The sequence below is a fragment of the Trichechus manatus genome, unplaced genomic scaffold, assembly GCF_000243295.1.
Source record: "Trichechus manatus latirostris isolate Lorelei unplaced genomic scaffold, TriManLat1.0 scaffold00204, whole genome shotgun sequence".
In the NCBI taxonomy this organism is placed as follows: Eukaryota; Metazoa; Chordata; class Mammalia; order Sirenia; family Trichechidae; genus Trichechus; species Trichechus manatus.
In genome coordinates this window covers 2487668-2510974 of record NW_004444140.1, presented here as the reverse complement: position 1 = coordinate 2510974, position 23307 = coordinate 2487668, and the positions used below count along the sequence as shown (strand labels likewise).

Sequence of the window (23307 nt, the reverse complement as noted above, 5' to 3'; positions counted from 1 at the left end):
AAATAGTAAGAAACAGTTTTAGTTTTGCAGTTTTGGTATTGATACATATGTATACTACACATATGTACAAACATTTTTAAAGCCATAACAAAATTACTGCTTTTAAATATTTTTAAGACTCCTTCCATACACACTTACCTCCCCGCTGCTGTAGAGTCATTTCTGACTCACAGCGACCCCATAGGGTTTCTGAGGCTGTAAATCTCTACGGAAGCAAACTGCCACGTCTTTCTCACGCGAAGCCGCTGGTGGTTTTGAACTGCCGACCTTTCAGTTAGCAGTCGATCATTTTAGCCACTGTGCCACCAGGGCTCTTTTACACACACACACACACACACACACAGACACACAAAAATAAAAAATGACAGTTTAGAATAAAAGACTAATTATTAAGTCCATTCCAAGCCAAGGGAGGAGGGGAGTGTTTTAGAATTTACTTGGTTTTATTCTCACTTACATATATCACTATTAGTCTTATAAATGGTCAGCAGAAAGCAACACTCAAAAACTGACTTAATCAACCTGAAATAAATCATAATTCTAAGGTGGTCCACTTTCTATAAAGAAATTGTCTATTTAATCTCTATGACAAAAACTGAGCCAAATCCTTGGATCCCCGTATAAAGTTAAACCCCTAACTCTCTATTGCTCATCTATGATGCTTTGATTATATTACCTGAATTCTCAGAGATTCTTTTGATTGGTTAGTATGATTTTGTTTGTTTTTTACCGAGGACACCTCTTAATGGGCTCATATTAAAGTAAAGGAAACTGAGAGACAGAGAGGCATAATAACTTTCCCAAGATTATGCAACGTGGTAACAAGGAAAGGAACTTGGGGCCACAATTCCAAAAAGCTGCAAGCTAGCTGTATACCTTCAAAGGAAGCCTAAGGAATTCCCATTTTTGGTTTAGGCTTTAAGTAAAACAGAGCTCCAGAAGTAAAAAGGCCCTATATAAGAATTCCATTTATGTTTTAGTACACACACTCATATTGTCTGCTAGTAGGCACTATAATGAAACTTAAATGCCTCAGATTATCCCTATATTAAAATTTATTTGGAATTATAAAATTTATTTTTATTTCATGATTGTTAATCTAGGTTGCATAAAATCTGTGCTATTTTGCCTAGCAGATACAACATCTAAAGGCTCCCCACAAACACTTTGTACATAAATAAGTTAAGGTGCTATCCTAAATCATGTAGTAAAACTGCCTTTGAATGAGCAAAGTGCATTCATATTGCACTTTAAAAATGTTCAGCAGTTCTCCAATATTGAGTGGAACAGATAAGCCCATTTGAATAATTAAAACAGAATTTACACTGATGACATATTGATTTATCCCTGATCTACAAACTTCTCATGGTGTTCATTAAATCATCTAGAAACACCCTAACAAATGCAACCTCCATTATGATCTGTTCACAGTTAAGAACATGATGTCTCATTTCCTTGGAAGTTTTCAGTTGACTTCCTCTCGGGTCATAAAAATGATATCTTGGAAGGCTGAGCAAATAAATAAATGGACCTGAAATAGCCATATTTGCCAAAGCATTTCATTACTGGATGTCTTTCTTTAAGTAAGCGATGCATTCAAGTAAGTGACACTCCTGTGTTGATAACCTATACGCCATGCGGACTTATCTCCAGCCTGAGTGTTGTCTTGTTTCTACAGAGTGTTATTGTAACCCTTTGGGCTCAATCCATGACCGTTGTAATGGCTCAGGATTTTGTGAGTGTAAGACTGGAACAACAGGGCCTAAGTGTGATGAGTGTCTGCCGGGAAATTCCTGGCACTACGGCTGTCAACGTAAGTAACTCTGGGAGCTGCCCTTTGCCTACTGCAGCATGGCTGATTGTGCTTGTCTAGGCCGCTGTGTGCAGCTTCTCAGAGCAGAGAAAGACCCAAACTGCTGGCAAGCTTCAAAAGTTAACTAACGCCCCAGCCTATGTATAAGAGAGCAATCCATCAGCTGTCCAGCTGGCTTCATTGAAGCCCATCTTCGTCCCATCTGATGGCTGGAGCAACTTACACTGAAATAGTGTATGCAGATCCATGTACCTGGCCAGACCATAAATTAAGTGACACAATAGGGGACCCAGCTTGGAAAGTCTCACCGCAAAAAAAAGGGTGAAGTAAACGTAGTTAATATATTTCTTGAACTGAAAGCTACCCTGGAGCTCCAGAGTTCATAAATTAAATGATATCTACATAACTTATTACTGCCTTTGCTATCATACCCATCACTGAATCTTAACCAAAAACCTAAAGGTAATAAATCTAAGGGATATTTTAATGCCAGGGTAAAATAAATGACGGAAAGCAATATTGATTTTAAGTCTGTGAGGTTAGGCACTGTGCAGCGAGCCTTAGATGGATGCCATTTGCTTCGGCCTTATTTCTCTGAGGATTATCAGGCCTTCTTCAAAGCTTGTCAAGGCAGGTGGTATGTTGGTGTATACAGGGAACAGAAATTAACAAATCCAAGCAGAAGCTTCCTTCTTTTTTTTTTTCTTTTTCTTTTTAATTCTGCACTAACTTTTCATTCTATCTACAGAGAGTCAGCTTGCTAATATTAAGGGATTGCAAGATACATCCTCTTGAGCAGCGCAGTCCAATGGAAAATAATGCAAGACACATGTAATTTTAGTTTTCCTGTTATCCATACTAAAACAGTAAAAAAGAAATAGGAGAAATTAATGTTAACAACTTATATTGTTAACCCAAAATATCAAACATATTATCAGATCAACATGTCATTATTATCAAAATTTTTAAGGACATATTTTACATTTTTACAAACTGTCTTCGAAATTAGATGTGTGTTTTATACTTGCAGAACATTGCCAATTGGGCCTTGCCATATTGGAAGGCTTAATAGCCACTGTGTCTACCATATCGGACAGCACAGCTCTAGAGTTCGTTCTGCTTACTTTTCACTGAAAAAAAATGTCAGCATGCAGGAACAGTTTAGAGCCAATTTCTACCGGGGCAATACAGAATGCTGTATCTGCTGCCCATAGAATTTATAGTTATCTGGCAGCAGCATGCATTTCTACGTAATGTAAAGACAAAGTGAAATTTATTGTCATACTAATGTCATGGGCAGCAATGATCCGTGGTGATAGGCTGGAAAATTTGGCATTGCACAAGCCAGGGTTAGGATGGGAGGGTGGAAGCACCATGCAGGAGCTGCAGAGGAACATCGGAGACGGTCGCATGGTCAGAAGTCAGGAAGCACACCTGCATGTCAACTCTGGATCCCAGGCCACAAAGGGCAGTCATCACTCATGGGACATCTGGATGCAGGGCCCAGAGCAGGCCAGCAGTCAGGAGGAGGGAAGGAGGGACAGACAGGGGAAGGGCTTAAAGCAGCACTAAGACTCAAGGTGCAAGGTGTGAGACATACGTGACAAACTTCTCAAACAGAAAGTCTCATGTGAACTTTCTGATAGAGCGGGATCTATAACTGGATCCCTAGAGGGTACTCAGAGTGAGACTTTGGAGAGGAAAAGAAATTGATCTAGCCTTAGGGAAAATGTAGCTCCAGAAAAGGCCTGACCCAAATTTTCCATATTAATTACTGGAGTATTATATAAAGTTATAGTGTGAAATTTGGTGAAAATTTTCCCATTTGGAATCAGAAGACTGAATCTATCTGGCCCTACTAGGTAAGAACTGTGTGATGCGCAAATCAGAGCATCCTCTGTGATTTACCTCCAGCACCTCACATACTTATTATGAGGATCCACGCGATCGTGGGAGTAAATGCATCTTTTTCTTTTGAGTATTTATTGAGCACCTACTATGAGTTAGACACTGGGCTGAGGGTAGAGTCTGCAAAGATGAAGGAAGAAAGCTGCTGTGAACATGTGCACATGGAGCTCACAATCTGGAGTGAGAGGTTGGCATGTAGCCAACAATCATGATAGAAAGTAGTCAGAACAAAGGAAGAGGTATGCACATGTTATTAAGAAAGCCAAGACGGGGAGTAAGGCTTCCCAGAAGAGGTGACATTTGAGCTGAGATCTGAAGGAGCTTTCCAGGATGAAACTTCTTGAGAAACGGTGCATAAGCTAACATACTATGTTCAGAAATATCAAGTAATTTTTATATGACTGAGGGATAGGCAGTGTGTGTATGTGTGTGTGTGTGTGTGTGTGTGTGTGTGTGTGTGTTGGAGAGGGAGACAAGATATTGAAAAGAAAGCATGGACCAGATTGGGTGGTCATTCAATGCCAAGCTAAGGAGTTTTATCTCATCAGGTAGTAGGCGGGGGAACCCATGTATGGGATCCATCACATGGTTTTAAGCAGGGGAATGAAAGGATAATATTTGGCTTTAGAAAGATTATTCTGGCTGCTTTGTAAAGGAAGATTGGAAGGGAATGAGACTGGATTTGCTGTATAAATTTAAGAAATTTCAAACACACCTTAGAGTACGCAATAGTTTTTTATCACTAAGAATTTTTTCCTTCCCTCAGACCCACCTGTACAGAACTGATATTCTAGGTTAAAATACTGAAACTCTTCAGTACCACTTGATAAATTGTCCCTACACCAAGATACCCAAGTACCTTCCCCTGGGATCTCTTTGACCACCCCCAAGGTGCAGCAACTAAAGGGATAACACCTATCAAAGTTGGGTGCCTCCAGCACCTCTTCCAGTATTAAAGCATGTGTCCATTCTGATTAGTTGGTACTGGCAGGCTTTTAAATATTTTTCATTTCACCTCTGTGTCCACACTTACATGGATGCACTAAAAATATCTCTAAGGTCAGTTGCTCTACACACAAACACACACACACATTTCTGCTTACCCTGAGTTGAACCCATCCTTGACTTGGCCACATCATTAGTGGCAATGATAATAATCTGTCAGCAAGGAACCAATGCCAAGAAGAAAAGCAGCAGTGGACAAGGACTGACAGTGGCACTGGCAGCAATGACTGGTAGCAGGCAAACATCCAGGCGGGCACTGCTTGCAGTAGGTATCAGAACAGGGTCTTATGCATTCAGGCACAGGACTCATTCCCCCAGTGGACTAACAAGAGAAGCAACATGGAATTGCAGTCTAAAAAGACTTGGGTTTGCAGATAGGCATTAAAGAAAGGGACCCATTTATTGACACTGTCACTTACTACCTATAAATGGAAAGAACAAAGTAAGTATGTACTTGGGCTCTGGAGTCTTATAGACCTGGGTTTGAATCCCATCTCTACCTCTTACAACCTACAAGACTTAAAGGAAATTACTTGAACTCTCTAAGCCTGTTTTATCATCTAAAAATGGGAATAAAAATAAGACATAATACATGTAGTAATGGTGAAGATTCAAGGACAATAATGAATGTGGACTTCATGGTACATAGTAAGCATTCAGTTATTATTAGTTCCAAGCAGATGTTGATGTGCCGATGAACTAGGAGAGATTTCATGTTGAAACGGTTTTGTACAGTGTTAACACAGAATTTGCAGTAAGGTTGGACACTGTTGAAGTAGAAAACTGTTGACCTAGAGCCTTCTGAAAAGCCTCTTGATTAGAGACATGGCTAATTCTAGAGACTGAAGCAAACCTGACCCCAAAAGCAATTGTGTGGCTTCAGCTGGGGGAAATTGGAGAACTCTTGCCTCACCAGCAAACTTTCTGCATGAGGGAGCCACCGATTGTGTGCTCCATAAATGTAACCTGGTCTCTGATATAAAAGGTGAAAACCTTGAAAACCACTAGTATGTGTGGGCTTAAAGACAGCATGGAACAAACAATCCAGGGAAGAAAGAAGAAATAAAGAGATTTCAAGGAGCCATTAGAATCAAAATCAGTGTAGAGGTTGCCCAGTAAAAGAATGACACTTTGGGAAGAAAGAGAAGAGTTTTTTTTAAAATGTGCCCCCTTTGAAATTAGAGAAGAGGCAGGAGCCAAGTCCCAGAGGGTAAAACAGAACCTTCCAGAGAGGAAGCAGCATCCCATGCTTCACGTAAAATACAAAAGGTTAACACGTACACTTGTTGCCAGCACCAAAAGAATGGTGAGAAGGGAGATGCGTGATTTTTCACTTCAGGAGAATGGAAATAGCCACATGTAGAATAGTGAGACTGATGAGGGGATCTTGTCTTCTTGGAGGATGTATATAAGATACACTGGAGTATCCTGCAATGCTTATTAAAACCACCAATTGTTACCCATTTGTACCTAATTGATGTGAATACGAATGGTACTTTCAGAATTTATAATCTGAATGGTTGAGTGAAAGTCAAAGAGTTAAATATTTTGGTTTTGGAAGATAACAGGGCATTTCAGAAGTTGGAACTAAGCACACGTAGGAAGGAGGGGGCTGAGATTCAGCTGTTGGAACATGGCCTATAATATCAGGATGTGGGTTCCTGGAAGGGATCAGAATATGTATTCCCAAGAACAGGAAAGACATGTGTTTCATAGCAGACTCAGTGGCTTGTTCAAGAAGATTTATAATGAAATTTGAGTAGAATATAGGGAATCTACCCTGATAAAACTATAAAACCAGATACTGTGGCTGACCAGTGAGTTGTTGTTGTTAGGTGCCTTCAAGTCAATTTCGCCTCATAGCGACCCCATGTGACAGAGTAGAACACCCCACACAGTGTTTTCTAGGCTGGGATCTTTATGGGAGCAGATCTCCAGGTCTTTCTCCGTTGGAGTGCCTGGGTGGGTTTGAACTGCCAACGTTTTGATTAGCAGCTGAACATTTAACATTTGCGCCCCCGGCTGAAAAGGACAGTAGTTGTTCTCGGGAGAATAAGAGAAAATTCGGGTAACAAAGCTTCACAGCTTCCATGTACCTCTTCCCAGAGAATGCACGGTAAGTATATTATTTTTCTGTTGCTGCTATAACAAATTACCACAAAGTAGCTCAAAACAACACAGATTTATTAGCTTGCAGCTCTGTAGTTAAAAGTCCAGCAAGGATCTCACTGGCCTAAGACCAAGGTGTCTGCAAGGCTGTGTTCCTTCTGAAGATTCTAGGACAGAATTTGATTCCTTGCCTTTTCTAGCTTCTAGAAGCCATCTGCATCATCCCTTCTCATGGCCCCTTCCTCCATCTTCAAAGCCAGCAATGTAGCTTCTCTCTGTGTCTTTCTTCCATCATCACATCTCTCCCTGACCACAGTCATAAAAGGGTCTCCTCTTTCAAGGTCCATGTGACTAGATTGGGGCCACACAGAAAATCCAGCATAATCTCTCTATCTCAAGGTCCTTGATTTAATCACATCTGTAATGTCTCGTTTGCCAAGAAAGGTAATAGATTCCAGGGATTAAGATGTGGACATCTTTGGGGGGCCATTTTATACTGCCAGTGGCTAAGAGCTATGGCTGCTAACCAAAAGACCTGCAGTTTGAGTCCACCAGGCGCTCCTTGGAAACTCTACTCTGTCCTATAGGGTCACTATGAGTGGGAATCAACTTGACGGCAGTGGGTTTGGGTTTTTTTTTTTTTTTTTTTTGGTTATCACAACTATTGAGAATATTAACTTTTTAATACCAGGGGAAAATATGCAGGTATCATGGAAATTTCATGTAATTCGTACTTGGATTTAAGATATGCAAAGATAAAGCTTATTCAAAAGAAATACCTAATAGGATTAGAAAATTTTGATGTATGTCAAGAAGGTATAGATGTGCGTTGTGACTTAGAAGTTCAAAAATAAAACAAAACCCATTCCCACTGAGTCGATTCCAAATCATAGCAACCCTGTAGAACACAGTAGAACTGCCTCATAGGATTTCTAAGGCTGTAAATCTTTATGGAAGCAGACTGACACATCTTTCTCCTGTGGAGCAGCTGGGGGGTTTGAACCATCAACCTTTCAGTTAGCAGGCAAGTGCTTTAACCACCATGCCACCAGAACTCCAAATTAGAAGGTTAAAAAAAAAAAACCAAACCCATTGTTGTTAAGTCAATTCCAACTCATAGTGACCCGATAGGACAGAGTAGAACTGCCCCCACAGGGTTTCCAAGGAGTGGTTGGTGGATTCGAACTGCTTACCTTTTGGTTAGCAGATTAGCTCTTAACCACTGTGCCACCAGGGCTCTGAATAAGAAGATAAAGACAGTTATATGTATTTAAATCGAGACAAAAGAAAGTATAGAAAAGGTATAGTGAGAGTATATCATAGACCCATTGACCATCTGGAAGGTATAGATATTGTCCAAAGGCAAATTAGAAAATTAAAATGCTTTGTTATCTTCCAAAGTAGGAGACTTGAAATAATCAAGAAATCTGCTAAAAAAGACTTACTCTAAAATTGTTGACTAACATTGATGAGAATTCCTCCACCCCAAAGAATGGAAGAAGCAGTCCGGGAAACTACTATTACCAATAATTGATAATGTCACATAAGAGAACAAAGATCAGAGGAGGTTATAGTCTGATGGAAACCTGCACTGAGCAGCCATATCAAGAGTTTAGGGTCCAGTCCTTGGAAACAACATTTTAAAGCACCAGTCAGTGGCCTAGGAGAAAGGAGAGTCTCCTTGCTGGTGAAGAGATTTTCATATGAATTAGTTGAAGCAGCTTGGTAAACATGATTTGCCTGTTACAGATGATCTAAGTAACAACTGGGCTTGGTGCTTGCAGAAGACAGAACGGCGACCAGTGGGTAAAAGGAGGAAGGTGAATTTCATTTTAGCATTTTCCAGCAATTACTCTTTCCAGTTGTCTGAGAATACAGTGGGGTGCCATGGAAGCTAAATGGGTTCCTATGAATGATGCTTTCTGGGGAGTTTCAGCTTAAATAGAAAGTTGAGTGAAAAGATGTCTGAGCCCTTTCCAAGTTTCCAGCTCTTATTTTTCAGACCAAACTCATGGGGCAGAGGGAATGTATAATGAGGGTGCCCAGCTCAGGTTTTTATTAAAAGCACAGTTTGGCCATTCAGCTATCTTTTATAAATCTGTCTTTACTCACAGATCGCAGACCTTCATCCTTCTCTCAAGTCATGTTCTCAGTGATCACTTCTAGTTTCCAAGAGTCAGACTTACGACTTAACTCCTTTTATTCTAGAGATTAATTGGTTCCCATCATAGCTTTTCTGCTATAGTTCAGGAGTTTTGTTTTTTGTTTTTTTTTTTAACTTTGTTTTGTTTTTGTTTGTTTTGGTTGGTTGGTTGGTTTTTTTGTATGAGGTTAACTCTACAGGCCTGACAACTTGTGATCATTAAGACGAAGCTTCCAGCTGCATCCCTGAGATGAAGATTATACCACTGGACAAGTACCTTGAGCCTAACTTGTAATTTTTCAATTGTGTCTAGCCACTGTTTCTTGTTATTTGCTATGTTACATTAAAATATACAGTTCACGTTCCACCAGTTGACCTCACATGTTGAATCCCTTGACAGGTGGCATGCCACTTAAATAAGGATGTGTCTGTGATGCTTCAGAGCTTGCACAGTCCCAGACATATGATTCCACGTGTTTGGCTCATATGTCTCTATCGCTAAAATATTGATCTCATTAATAAAATGAATGGCATCGCTGAAGTCAAGCTTTTAATTTCCTTTCTAGCAACTTCAACACCAGTATCCTTCTCCTTGCTGAGCACCACATTCATAACAGTGATGAAAAATAAATTCTCAGAGAAGGGCACTTGATGTTACTGTGGTACAGCTTCTAGGGCTGAGAAGGAAGTGCTCTTTCAACAGAACCAGTAGGAGCCTCCCAGAGGTAATTTAAAAAGGAAAATGTTAGGAAGACAGGAAATAGCAAGTGGCAATGTGTAAGCATTGCAAATATGCTGGGTAATCCTCCCGGGGGGAAAAAGGTTTCTTTAGTCAGCGAGAGGAGCAAGCTCCAGGGTTGCCCCCAGTTGTATTTCTCCTGATTCAGCAGGAAGAAGCCACACCACTCAGTAATGCTAATAGACATCACTTCCCATGTCCAGTTCCTATTTTCCCTCAATTCTTACTATAACTTTAATTTGGGATTGTTAGAAAAAGTCCACAGTCCTTTAATACATCAGGGACCAGAGGCCACCCGTTAGGGGTAGAGTCAGGGCTTAGGCTATAGAAAGTGCTTTACTCTTTAACTCTTCACATCTGGCAATGGCTCTGTTTGGCGCAACCTTAAGAGGAAAATGCTAACGGAGTCACTTTAAAAGAGTTAATATCAGAACGCCCTCCACTGCAGGATCTTATCCTAAATACATTCAAACCTGAAGCTCCTGAATTACATAAATTCTGCATAGGACAAATACAGATAATGGACTTATAAAAACCGGTTGCCTGTTGAGTGGATTACAACTCATGGCGACCCCATGTATTTCAGAGTAAAACAGTGCTCCATAGGGTTTTCAATGGCTGTGCTTTTTCAGAAGTAGATGGCAAGGCTTTTCTTCTGAGCCACTTCTGGGTGCATTCGAACTGCCAACCATTCAGTTAGTAGTCATTTGCACCTCCGAAGGCCTCCATAGTGAACTTGCTAGACAGCAGTTCCAGGCTACCACCTGATATTCTGAGGCTCACCTACTACTCAGGTGTTGTATATACAGCTAGAGTAGAGCCACAGCTCTTACTTGGATGGCCAATTTCCACATTTACCATGCTATTTCACCTTTTTATTTGAAGAGAATACTAAGAGTGACAAGTATGCCAAAGTTCTACCATTTCACACCATAGAACAATCCAAGCTTAAGAGTGAAAGGTAAGTGAAACGCCAGTGCTCATGGAGAAATGCAGGCATAATTTTATCTACCAGTAGCCCGGAAAGGAGCCCTGGTGGCACAGTGGTTAAGTACTTGGCTGCTAATCAAAAGGTTGGTACTTTGAACCCCGCCAGCCGCTTCACAGGAGAAAGACCTGGCAATCTAGTAAAGACTACAGCTTAGAAAACCCTAGAGGGCAGTTCTACTCTGTTGCTTTGGGTCGCTATGAGTCAAAAAATTGACTTGGTGGAACCTAATGACAACAGTAGCCCAGAATCAAAACAGCAGGGCTGAACCTATCTGATAATAAGATGATCAGGAAGCCAAGCAGAAGTACAATATGTGAAGCTCTTTCCTTACTCTAGAGGGTACATAAATGGAGTTTCATCAGCAACTTTTTCCACACGAATGAGTGCATGTGAGTGTGAGTGAATGTGAGTGTGTGTGTATGTGTGAGAAAGAAAGGTTCAAAATCTTCTAAAGTTGTATATATAAAGATAAGATCAAGTCTGAAAAGTGGCCTATATCCATTTGCAAATGGACCACCCCACTTGAAAGCTGCAGCAGACAAGCATTCATTAAAGGGAAGAGTCAGTCCTCAGCCCCCACCTGAGCAGAATTCTAGGGTAGAGGAGCCACACAGATGGACCATGGTGGGAGGGTCCCTTATGACTAGATTCTAGGAGTCAACACAGTGAGGTGAAATAAGCCCTAGAGTTGGAGTCGAGGTCTTGATTCTGGCTGTGATTGTGCTACCAGCTCCCTGAGGAATCTTTGCTCAACCACCTTCTCTGCATTTCCTCCTCTGACATCCTAGAGAGTGCGCTCAGATGATCTAGGCTCCTTCTGTTGTTGTCAGTTGTCACTGAGTCGATTCTGACTGATAATGACCCTACTTATGCAGAGTAGAATTGCTCCATAGGGTTTTCAAGGCTGTGCCCTTTTGGATGCCGATCACCAGGCCTGTCTTCTGAGGTGCCTCTGGGCGGGTTCAAACCACCAACGTTTTGGTTAGGAGTCTAGCGCTTAACTATTTGAGCCACCCAGGGACTCCAGGCTCTTTCTAAGTCTGAAATTATTTGGTCCTGAAATCTCAGAAATCTAAACTGTTTGTAGATGGACCAATTTCTGAGAAATAATAATAATTACTTGAAATAATAAAAACTGCCATCATTTATTGAGCACTTTCTATGTGTTAGGCACGTGTATGCATTATCTCAGTCTACACCCAGTATCAGTTGCCACCGAGTTGGCTCCAACACATGGTGACCCCATATGTATCAGAGAGAGCTGTGCTCCACAGGATTTTCAATGATTTTTTGGAAGTAGATCACTAATAGATCTTGCGATGCCCCTCTGGATAGACTCAAGCCTACAACCTTTCAGGTGGCGTCACAGCACGCTAACCATTTGCACCGTCCAGGGACCCCATCCCAGTCTACAACAGAGGTAATATTGTTTACTTCATTTAATAGATAACAAAACTGAGTTTTAAAGAAGGTCATTCTCCCAACTCAAACACGTGAAAGTGACAAAGCAGTTATTATGTAACATTTATTGTTAACCAAGTTTGCTGTGACATTTTATAGGATTTTGTCATCTTTACTTTGCAGATGGAGACAGAGACTTTAATGATTTATTGCAGGGGTAAGCAAACTATTTTTATATAAAGAGCCAGATAATAATTCTTTTCAGCTTTGTTGACCGTGCGATCTCTGTCACGACTGCTCACCTCTGCCGCTTTGGCACAAGAGCAGACATAGACAACACTTAAGTGAATGCGCGTGCCTGTGTCCCTATAAAATTTTGTTCACAGACACTGAAATTTGAATTTCATATAATTTGCATGTGTGGTGAATTATTCTTCTTTTGTTTTTTTCAACGTTTTAAAAATGTAAAACAATACTTTACAGGCCATAGTAAAACAGGAGGCAGGCTGGATTTGGCCTGCAGACCACAGTTTTCCAACCCCTGCTATATTCCAGACTCACACAGCAATTAGAAATAAAGAAACAGAGGACCTGTTAAATGAAGTTGAGAGAACATGATGCAGGAGACAGGAGATATAAAGAGTATAAAAAACAAACATGTATTTCATTAAAATGTGTCTTCTGTCTTAATATGGTTACCACAGGATGTTGATCTAACTGCTTTGTATTTACCAGGCAATATAGGGTCACTATGAGTCGGAATCTACTTGACGGCAACAGGTTTGGTTGTTTTTTTAATTGCCCTCGGAGCCTTGGAGGCGCATTGGTTAAGAGCTCGGTTGCTAAACAAAATGTCAGCATTCGAATCTGCCATCCGCTCCTTGGAAACCCTATGGGGCAGTTCTGTTCTGTCCTATAGGGTTGCTATGAGTCGAAATCAACTTGACAGCAATGGGTTTAATTGACCTTAAGGAGCCCTGGTGGTACAGTGATTAAGTGCTCAGCTGCTAACCAAAAGGTCAGCTGTTTGAGTCCACCAGCCGCTCCACAGGAGAAGGATGTGGCAATCTGCTTCTGTAAAGATTACAGCCTTGGAAACCCTATGGGGCAGTTCTACTCTGTCCTACAGGGTTGCTGTGAGTTGGACTCAACTCAACAACAACGGGTTAACTGACCTGAAGAAAAACGTTAGGCTTCCCAGAAACATAGAGGCTTTGACCATATAATTTCCAGAACAAGATCACAGACATGGCTAATGTGCAATTTAGCATCGATTTACTACAATCAGCAGTCAATGAAAGAGAAGTCAGGGTGGCCATAATACGATCAGGATTACTCATGTTGGTGTGAGGCATCCTTCTGTTGCATTCTGCAAGAATATCAGTAAAAAGATCTGCTAAGAGAGAATTACAGTAATAATATCAGGCTATGAAAGCATGGGCACAGAGAAAAAATTACATACAGAACATGTTGTGAATTGATTTCTTTCCCATTGACTTGAGTATTGGAGGTAATTATTCTGAATAAAGTACAAATCAGTGCAGTAAACACCTACCCTCTCTGTCTCAATGCTCTTTTGAATGTGGCTGAGCCTGATGAATCTAGGACATTCTTGATCAAGTGGCTTTATCCACAGAAATACAGCTAACATCATTACCCATTTTTATTTCAATGCAGATATGCCTTTCATTCCATCTTTGCCAAGTTTCTGTTCTTAAACACTGTATTCAACCTTCAGTTATATATTGCTGCAAGATAGGGAAAAGAGGCCTGCATAAACATACAACAGCTGATTATACAGATTCCCATGAAGTTGGACTTCATACACACACACACAAAGAAATTCAGACTCACAGTTCATCTGCTCTGCATCTAACCTCTATCTCTGACTCATCCTGGTAGTTAACAATCAAGATCAACCAGACATCCCTAGATATTTCAAAACAGAAACAATTGCTAAGATGTATTTTCAACAATAGTCCTTCCCATGTTCTGCAAAAGCAGAGGTTTAACTTTATATATTGCCGTTATTTCTTCTAAATCAGTTTTCCGAGGAAATGGGCCTATGTCTCAGTGACAAAACACAATAAAAATAATGAAATATTGATGTAATTGTTATTAAGAATCACATTTAGACTCCTTTGTAATTAGTACTATTGACCTTATGAACTCAATCCTACGTTAATATGTATTCTTTGTCATAAAAATCAATAGTATAGACAACTACATTGTTCACAAGAATTTTCAATGAAAGAGGATAAAGTTTAGGAGTTTACAGAAGGGCTTGTTACCGGGGTAATTTGGCAATTTATTAGTGGTGTAATGTCAGAGGCAACACCCACTGAGGGTCCAAGGAGAGCAGATAGAGCAGGGGGCATTCACAATATTGTTGCTGACCTGGAAGGTATTTGGAAGTATTATTAGGTCCTTCTAATTAAAAGTAAAAATTAAGGTTGTTGATTTTGCAACAAGTTATCAAACTACATATAGACATAATGTATGGATTCCAGTTAATTATATCGGGCCATGAACTTTCCGTAGTCATGATCTTACTAAGACTGCCCAGAGTTGTGGGATGGAGGAGTTTGTACTTCACTGGATAGGCCCATATAATAAAACATGGTTAAATCCACCAGGTTCAATACATTCAGTCAGTCATATGTAACAAATGAGATTATATCACATGGTCTACACGCTATAGGGAGCCCTTCTGGCACAGTGGTTAAGAGCTTGGCTGCTAACCAAAAGGTCGGCAGTTTGAATCTACCAGCAGCTCCTTGGAAACCATATGGGGCAGTTCTCCCCTGTCCTATAGGGTTGCTATGAATCAGAATCAACTAGACGGCAATGGGTGTTTGTTTGTACTCTATAGGAAAACTATGCTCTTGGTTTCATCTTCAATTTACACAGAGTCCTATTAAGTCTCTTGAATTCTCCTGTCTGGCAAACTGGGCTGGCTGTATATCGTCTCCCAATTAATTCACGCTTCCATTCAGTCATTCATTCACTCATTTTCCCATCCATTTATTCACATACTCATTTAAAAAACATTGAGGTCCTACTACATGCCAATAATTGTGCTAAATTTTTGGCACCAAAAGGCAAATAAAATTTGATCCCTGCCTTCCAGAGGCTAACAGTTCAGGAGAGGTCTCTTATCAGAAACCTGAGAAGACTGACTTCAGGTACCACTTTTAAAACTCACTTTTCTGATCATAGGCATCTCTGTTTTGACATAGTATTTTAGTTATAACCTTAGAGATATTCTCGTTTAGCCATTCATTTTAAGTCATAAGTTAGCTCTCCTCTCAATAATGATGGAATGGCCCGTATTTATTGGGTGCTTACTATGTGCTTGGCGTTATGCCAAGCCATTTACACTGTCTTGTTTAACTTTTAAAAAGCCCAATTAGCAGTTATCCCCAAACACAGGAACTGAGGCTCAGAAAGGCTAAATACCTTGTACGTAGTCATCTAGATGCTTGCAGCTTAACCATTAGTAGTCCCAGTGCCATTTGGGACTTTGTTAGAAAAAGAGAATCTCAGGCCCCACTTCAGACCTACTGAATTTCAGAATCTCCAGCTTAACACCATTGCCAGGTGATTCATATGTACATTAAAGCTTCAGAAGCACAGGTCATAATAGTGAGTGTAGATTTGAACCCAGGATGGTCTGACTCCAAAGCCCAAGTTTTTATCACATAGTGTTCATAGAATAGTGATGTCTGGGAAAGCAAGGGCAGACATATACCTTCGGATATTTTATACAAGGTGCAGGAACTCACGCAGGATCGCTCATCAGTTTTAACCAGCATGTATTCTACAAATCCAAATCATATTAAAATAAGGAAAATCATGAACACTTAAGCAAGTAGCCTATTTGTTTTCTTTCATCCATATAATTTAAAAGTGGTTAATATTTGATAGGTTAATAATAAATATTTTAATACAGTATATTGCATTTGGCTATGAATATATCAAAAGGAAATACGAAGTGAGCTCCAAAAGATACACTTTTATTGGGCACATGAAATAGAACATAAAATTTGATGGCAATTACCGTTTAATCTATTCACATTTGGAAATGTATTGAAAGAGAAACTCATAACGCAGTTAATTGTTATGAATTATTAATTGCTCATTTAAAAAGCAATGAGCAGAACTGTGCTTGTTGAAAAACTTTCTTTCTCAGTGGCTTTAACATTTATGTCATTGGTTTTATGAGAACAAAAGGAAAAGAATGACAGAAAGATTCCAACTGTCCAAAAGTAGAAAGTGACAAGACTGGGAACATCTCAGTGACTATATAAAGGTGAACTGAGATTCAAATACAGAGTTATGGTTGGCTCCACTCCAGCTCACTTAAGTGCAGACCTCTCAGGGTAGTTCCCAGGCATCTGTATTTTATGAAACTTCCTAGGCAATTTTAAAATGCAGCCTGGATTGAGGACTGCCTTTACAGTGATTATACATTCAGTGGTAGAATTCTTCCATGAGAAGACTCAAGGTTTGATTCCTGGCCAGTGTACCTTACGCATAACCACCACACTCTGGTCAGTAGACTGCTGGTCATCACAGGCTTGTGTGTTGCTATCATGCTGAATGTGGCTCAGCAAAGCTTCCAGAATAAGACAGACTAGGAAGAAAGACCTGGCTATCAGCCAGTGAAAACCCTATGGATCACAAAGGCTCATTCCGGAACCCATCATGTAGATGACGCAGGACTAGGCAGTGTTTCATTCCATTGTGTACGGGGTCGCCGTGAGTAGGGAGCCTATTCCACAGCAGCTAAGAACAACAACATATATTACCACAGAGATTTAATCAAGCCACAAATTTGACTCAGGATATTCTGAACCCCAAGTGAGATGCAAGCATTGCCAACCCCGGTTAGCTTGAGGGAAGAGGGCACACAACCAGTGCAGAAGCATTGAACACCATGGTGGCTTTATCAAGACGTTCCCTAGATTACAAGTGATTTCTGACCCAAACAGCCTAAGATCAAGAATATATGTGGATTTTAAAGATTCCTGATGTACATAGCTCCTTCTTTCATGAAAATCAATGTTATGAATTGCTGCTGTTGGTTAAAAAAAAAAAAAAATTTAAAAATTGGAAGCTTTTTTTTATTAACTAAACCCAGGGATTCATTGTTTAGTGTCAGCAGCATAACTGCCTTGTAATTGATTTTTCTGTAGAGAACTGAAAACTTAAGCCACCTTAATTTCCTTTATCTTGACACTCATGATTAACATTACTCTGAAATATATTTTACCAGATTTCCAATTACCATCTTTTAAAATCAACTTCCTCGTTGCCTACTCGTTTTGATAAAATATTTTTAAGACAGAGGGAAAGCAAGTGGTGTATAAAGATGAAAATATGGCTGCTTCACTCCTGTTGATAGCTTTATCCTCTTTCTTCAAAGAATTCTGTTTCTGTTCAGTCATGCTTTTAAAAATGAATGGGGTTATTAGAATGTATTAACACCTCTTAATTTATAAAATATTGGATAAAGAAGTAAGTATTATGGACAATGACAAAAATTTAAAGATAATGAAACAAAATGTAGTATTTACTACCTAGGCTAATATTCCTTAATTCTTATAGAATTGACATCAATCAAATATTTAGTATGCAGCCATTATAAACTTGTACCATTAGTTACCCTCACTTAGCCTCAATTTGCTCATGGAAAATGAAGATAAGAATTGGACCCACCTCACTAACTAGCTGTGAGAATTAAATAAGATAATGATATAAATGTTTAACACAATTCCTGCCACACAATAAGGGCAGACAGTGAGATAATAAAACTATAAGTGATGTTACCTGCTTTCAAAGTATCATTGAGAATAGTGGGGCTTGAATTAACAAATTTAAGAAAGCAATTAAGTAACAAAAAAATGACACAATAGAATGGACACTATGGTAGCCAGAGTTCCTTCCTGAAAAAAAGAAGGCTAAAGGAATGAATGGAATTTAATACTTAGCGTGTCATTTTTTTGTGCGTGTGCAGTTACTTCAGATTTTGTGGTTATTTCATTGCCACACGTAAATGCAAAATTTTAGTTAAGATTTTGTCCAAAGTCAGTACCTTTTAGTTTTGCAATTTCCAGATAGAAAAATAAAAGCCCTTATGATAAACCTTTATCCATTAAATTCACCCCAACCTTAGCAGCACGTCTTCATCAATTTTAAGATCATACTAAATCCTGGAAATTACACTGTGATTCTAAAATGCCTGACTGCTAGCCAGGTGTTGAATTATGGAGCTCCCTAAACAAACTGAAAGCTAGACTGGTTTCTCCACTTGGACATCAACCAATTTCTCAGGAGAGATGATTGGACAATTATAATCCACCAAGTCACCATCAGACTTACTGGATACTTAACTATTTCCAGCTTGGTGACTATTGACAACTTCAGGGGGTTGTATTTCAAAAAAAATGCATTCAGTCTCTCATTTCTTTTCAATTTTATTTTTAAGAAATCCTCAGGAGATTTTCCATGGGAGCATGTGGCTGGTCTTAGCAAGCTCATGCTATGTGCTATTTTTCAGCAAAGTTACAATTTCTCTTCTTATACTAGAAAGATAATCAAATTGAGACTCTTACTTTGAAGAGAATACTGTTGTTTATTCCTCCAGAAGATTAAAAAAAAAAAAAAAAAATAGTACAAGCAACAATTTAACCACATGTCATACTGCCCTTGAAGAAGTACGGCTGCATTTCCTAGTGAACCAAAAGGCACTGAGGAACGGAGGATAAGTGAATACTTCTACAGCCCTAGTGTCACTACAAAATGTGAAAATGAGAAGGAAACATAGCCTCCAAAGAGTACGGAGAGTGAGAGGGAATCGTACTGTCACTAGCAGCACGCCTACATGGGACTCATTGTCAGGGCTGGCCAATCGTGGTTTAGCCTGAGCATTTAAAATGCACTGTCCCTCTCTGCACTGTTTGGACATAGTTTATGTTTTAAAATGAGCGTACTTGTTGTTGCAACTACATATTGAGGGCAGAGAGAAAAGGTATAAGAGGTACCACTCTGAAGGAGCATGGTAAAATGAGAGACCCTGGGTGGAAGGATTCTTCAGTCAATAACCAAACATGTATTGACTGCTACAGTCCCTGCACTGTAAAAGGTGCTATGCAGGAGGTAAGTTTAATACAGCTAATGACCTCAAGGAGGTTACAAAACCTGAAGAGATTGGAGTCAAATACATGAAACAGTATAATGAAACTGACATTTCCTGTTCAAGTCACTTCCAACTCTTTCAGAAGCAGATTGTCAAGCCTTTCTTCCTAGTCTGTGCTTGTCTGAAAGCTCTGGGGAAACCTTCCTGTTCAGCATCACAGCAACATGCAAACCTCCGCTGACAGACAAGTGGTGGCTATGCTCGAGGTATATTGGCCAGGAATTGAACCTGGGTCTCCCACATGGAAGGTGAAAATTCTACCACTGAACCACCACTGCCCTCCCAAAGGATTTGTTGTTGTTTTTAGGTGTGATTGAGTCAGTTCCAACTCATAGCGACTCTATAGGACAGAGTAGATCTGCCCCATAGGGTTTCCAAGGAGTGGCTGGTAGATTCGAACTGCCCATCTTTGGTTAGCAGCCTAGCTCTTAACTACTGTGCCAGCAGGGCTCCCCAAAGGACTGAGGACCCTCATAATCGCTCTGCTGGTGAAAGGAAATAGGATTCTAAGTCTACCTAGCTGAGTAGCTCTCTCTTGCATAGTGGTTGGAATCCTAATTCTGCCTCTTGCTAACTGTGACTTGTTGAGCAAATTATATAATGTGTCCTACCTAAGATTTCACTTCTCTTAAAAAAAGACGATTCCACCTCACAGGGTTCTTATGAAATTAAATGAAATGCTAGAAACTACTGAGTACGGTTCCTGGGGCACGGTAGGCTCCAGATTTCACCTAAATATAGAAAATAATGTTCAGTTAGAGCATGAATTTCTATCCAAAACTTTATCCATAAACTGACAGTCAAAAAGGGCACTGTGAACATATTTCCTTTCAAGAGAAGACAAAAGTTCACTGCGGAATCTTTTCTTTCCTGCAGCAGGTACCTAGCTGCCCTCTACAGGAGTTTGTGTTGCTCACTGAAGAGAGTGTTTGAAAACATGACCAGAGATCATGACCAAAGCCTCTCCAGAGGGTTTCTTCAGTCCAGCATGAGTCTAATTATGTTTTCCCTCCAATATACTTAAGCTTGTCCTGCTGTCTACGTCTTTCTTTCCAAACTGGCATGACTTTAATAAACAGGAAAGATGAATACCATATAGAGAAATATGCTGGAGTCTTACTAGTAAATACATCCATGTTGTAAACACTTCATAAACGAAGTTGCATCGAAAGATTTTTCACTAAAAAATAACACACCATGTGCCAAAATTTTGCTTGGACATTTGGCAAATATTATTTCATTTATTTCTCCCAATAGCTCTGTAACAAAGTGCCAGTACACCCATTTTATAGAGGAGGAAACTGATGCTCAGAAATGTTAAGTAATTGGTTCAAAGCAACTGGTCACAACTGGTTGTAACTAATAAGTGACAGAACTATTATGAAACCAAATACAGATCCAACTCCTTGCACCATATGCCACACAAACTCATTGAAATGAGTCCACAATAGACACACTTTAAGCTCAATTCCTCATTAATACCAGGAGGGTAATTTAAAAAAAATTGCCATTGAGTCAATTCCGACTCATACTGACACTATAGGACAGAGTAGAACTGCCCTATAGAGTTTCAAAGGCTATAATCTTTACTGGAGCAGACTGCCACATCTTTCTCCCATGCAGCAGCTGGTGGGTTCGAACTGCCAACTTTTTGTTACAAAGGTTTGGTTAGCAGCCCAATGCTTAATCACTGCACCACCAGGGTAATAGGAGCTTACAATGTTCTGATTTTGGACCACAGCCCAGCTACAGGATCAGTTTGCTTTCAGTGAGATGGAAACATCCCTCAGTATTAATAGACGTGTTCATGAACACCACCACCACCACACAACAGAGAAAGAGCCTTCTGCATGGAAAAAAGCATTGACTGACAAAGGTTAGCAACTCTTTCTCACTATCACTTCATCATCTGTGTCAGCAGGAGCAAATGTTTATTCACTGCCCTTCATGTGCAGTGAATTTATTCCTCAGAATCAACAACTACTCTATCCATGCACACTTTGAACAAGCAAGTTAGACTCTCAGATTCCCAGCTCACAAGGACAATGCTTAGATGCATGCAGAAGAGAGACCCTGCTGCAGTGGTTAAGTGTTAGACTGCTAAACAAAAGGTTGGCAGTTCAAATCCACCAGCCACTCCTGGGAAATCCGATGGATCAGTTCTACTCTGTCCTGTAAAGTCACTATGAGTCGAAATCGACTTGAAGGCAATGGGTTTAGTTTGGGTTTGGTGGAGACGTAGCATCTACACATTCACATAGGCCTAGAGTGTGAAGAGAAAGAATGAGCTGTCACTCTAAAGATGCAAATCATGCAATTTCAGCCAAAACCCCTGTGTCTTTTCACGCAAAAACTACTCAAAGTAATTATGAAAATATTTTCTGACTGATTTCCCAAACCTGTCAGAAATTCAAATACATCGACATGAAACCATGGCCCAATTAGCAGACCCTTTTTCACTTCACAAAGTAACATTCCGCAAAAGAAAATGGCACGTGCATCAACGGCTGTCAGATGTTTAGTCACTGGATCATATTCAGCAAAACAGATAATCCTATTCCTATTCTAGCAGCATCAAACTGGCAAGCACTTTGCACTGTCATATTTAATCTTCACAAAAGCCCTATAATAGAAGATATAACTAGATGCATTTTACAGATAAGGCAACTGAGGCTTGGAGAGATGAAACAATTTCCTAAGGAAATAGAAGAGAAAGGAGTGAGGCTCAAATCCAGCTCTCTTCCTCTCCAGAATATTCCTTGTCTGGGTTCTGTGTGCAGAGCACTGTGCAATAGCCACTCAGCAGTGAGCTCTGTTACAGAAGCCAGGGTGAGAAAGGGAGGTGTATTGAGGAGGACTGTTGGGCGTGAAACACATGCCTGATAATTTTTAGAAGCAATAAGAAGTTATGATCCACAGTGTCAACATTAGCCTAGTGTGGTGCTGCTCAGGATCAAATGAAAGTGCACGTTGGATGCTTGGAAACAGGAAGGTGCGGGCTTATTCTTCAACAGCTGTGTTAGTGCTTGTGCAAAGTAATAAATGGCTGATTCACTCTGAGGCCCGGATAGTCTCAGACAGTCAGGGCAACTACAAAGCAACTCTACTCTGCATGTAGGTCTGCGGTGAAATGGAAAGCCACTGCTGTTGCACTGTAGCATTTCTGTGAAATGAGGTGACAGCATTGGGTGGCATGGCAAGAACAATATGTGGACCAGCCTTTATTGTGGGAGCAGCTTTCATGGTGTCATGTCAGCACTACATGGGCCGGCTTCCTGTGTTGCCAGGAGACAAGGAATGGCAAGAATTCTCTTCATCATCAAATCATTAGCTGCTGGTAGCAGACACACTGTCTCAGCTCTCATGTCGTGTGTCTGTCATCCCTTCTGGAAGGGTATAGGAGAAGTGGAGAGGGCTCAAAATAGTGGACGCAGATGCTGAAACAGGATCTTGAAGAGATGGCTAGGTGTCATGGAACAGAACCCCATGAGGTTTGGAAGTATGTTCCCATTTGTAGAAGGGGTCGGAATATTCCGCAGCTCATAACGCAGTGACCCATCATGGTGGAAGAAAAGCCATTTCATCTTACAAACTGAAAAATTGTCTGGTGAAAAGGGGGATGAACAATGAGAGACAAAGGAAATGAAATAGGGCAGTGGAAGACATCCTGGAATCACCCTGGGCTTAAGCGAATGAATCTGCTTATAGTAAGAAGACAATAGCGTCAGTGTCCAACAGGAAGCCCTGATCAGTCCACCGCCTGATCTGATAAGGCATAGGCTGACTTGGCTGTAAGCTACCTGGATTTAGCAAAATAAAAAAAACACTTGGACACCAAGCAGATGTCTACATTCCTGCATTCAAAAACTTTAGGAGACAGCAGGGTTTGAACACAGTGGGAGCAAGAAAGTTGTCCCTTGCCCAGACTGGCTTTAGAATCTATTGTAGGTCCAAGCTTAAGCATGGGAACCTTGGCATTGCAGGATCACTCTTGGCC

At 40.3% G+C, this 23307-nt stretch overlaps 1 protein-coding gene across 5 annotated transcripts in view; it reads left to right on the top strand.

The window, feature by feature from the left end:
* NTNG1 (netrin G1) overlaps positions 1-23307 on the top strand; it is a 424060-nt gene that overhangs the window by 369903 nt on the left and 30850 nt on the right. For 2 of the 5 annotated variants that reach the window (XM_023742209.1, XM_023742210.1), the window contains exon 6: positions 1679-1813. The exons of the other annotated variants lie outside the window; for them this stretch is intronic. In XM_023742209.1, coding sequence (XP_023597977.1) covers positions 1679-1813 — 135 coding nt within the window. The remainder of the gene's footprint in view (positions 1-1678; positions 1814-23307) is intronic. 5 annotated transcript variants of the gene reach the window in all.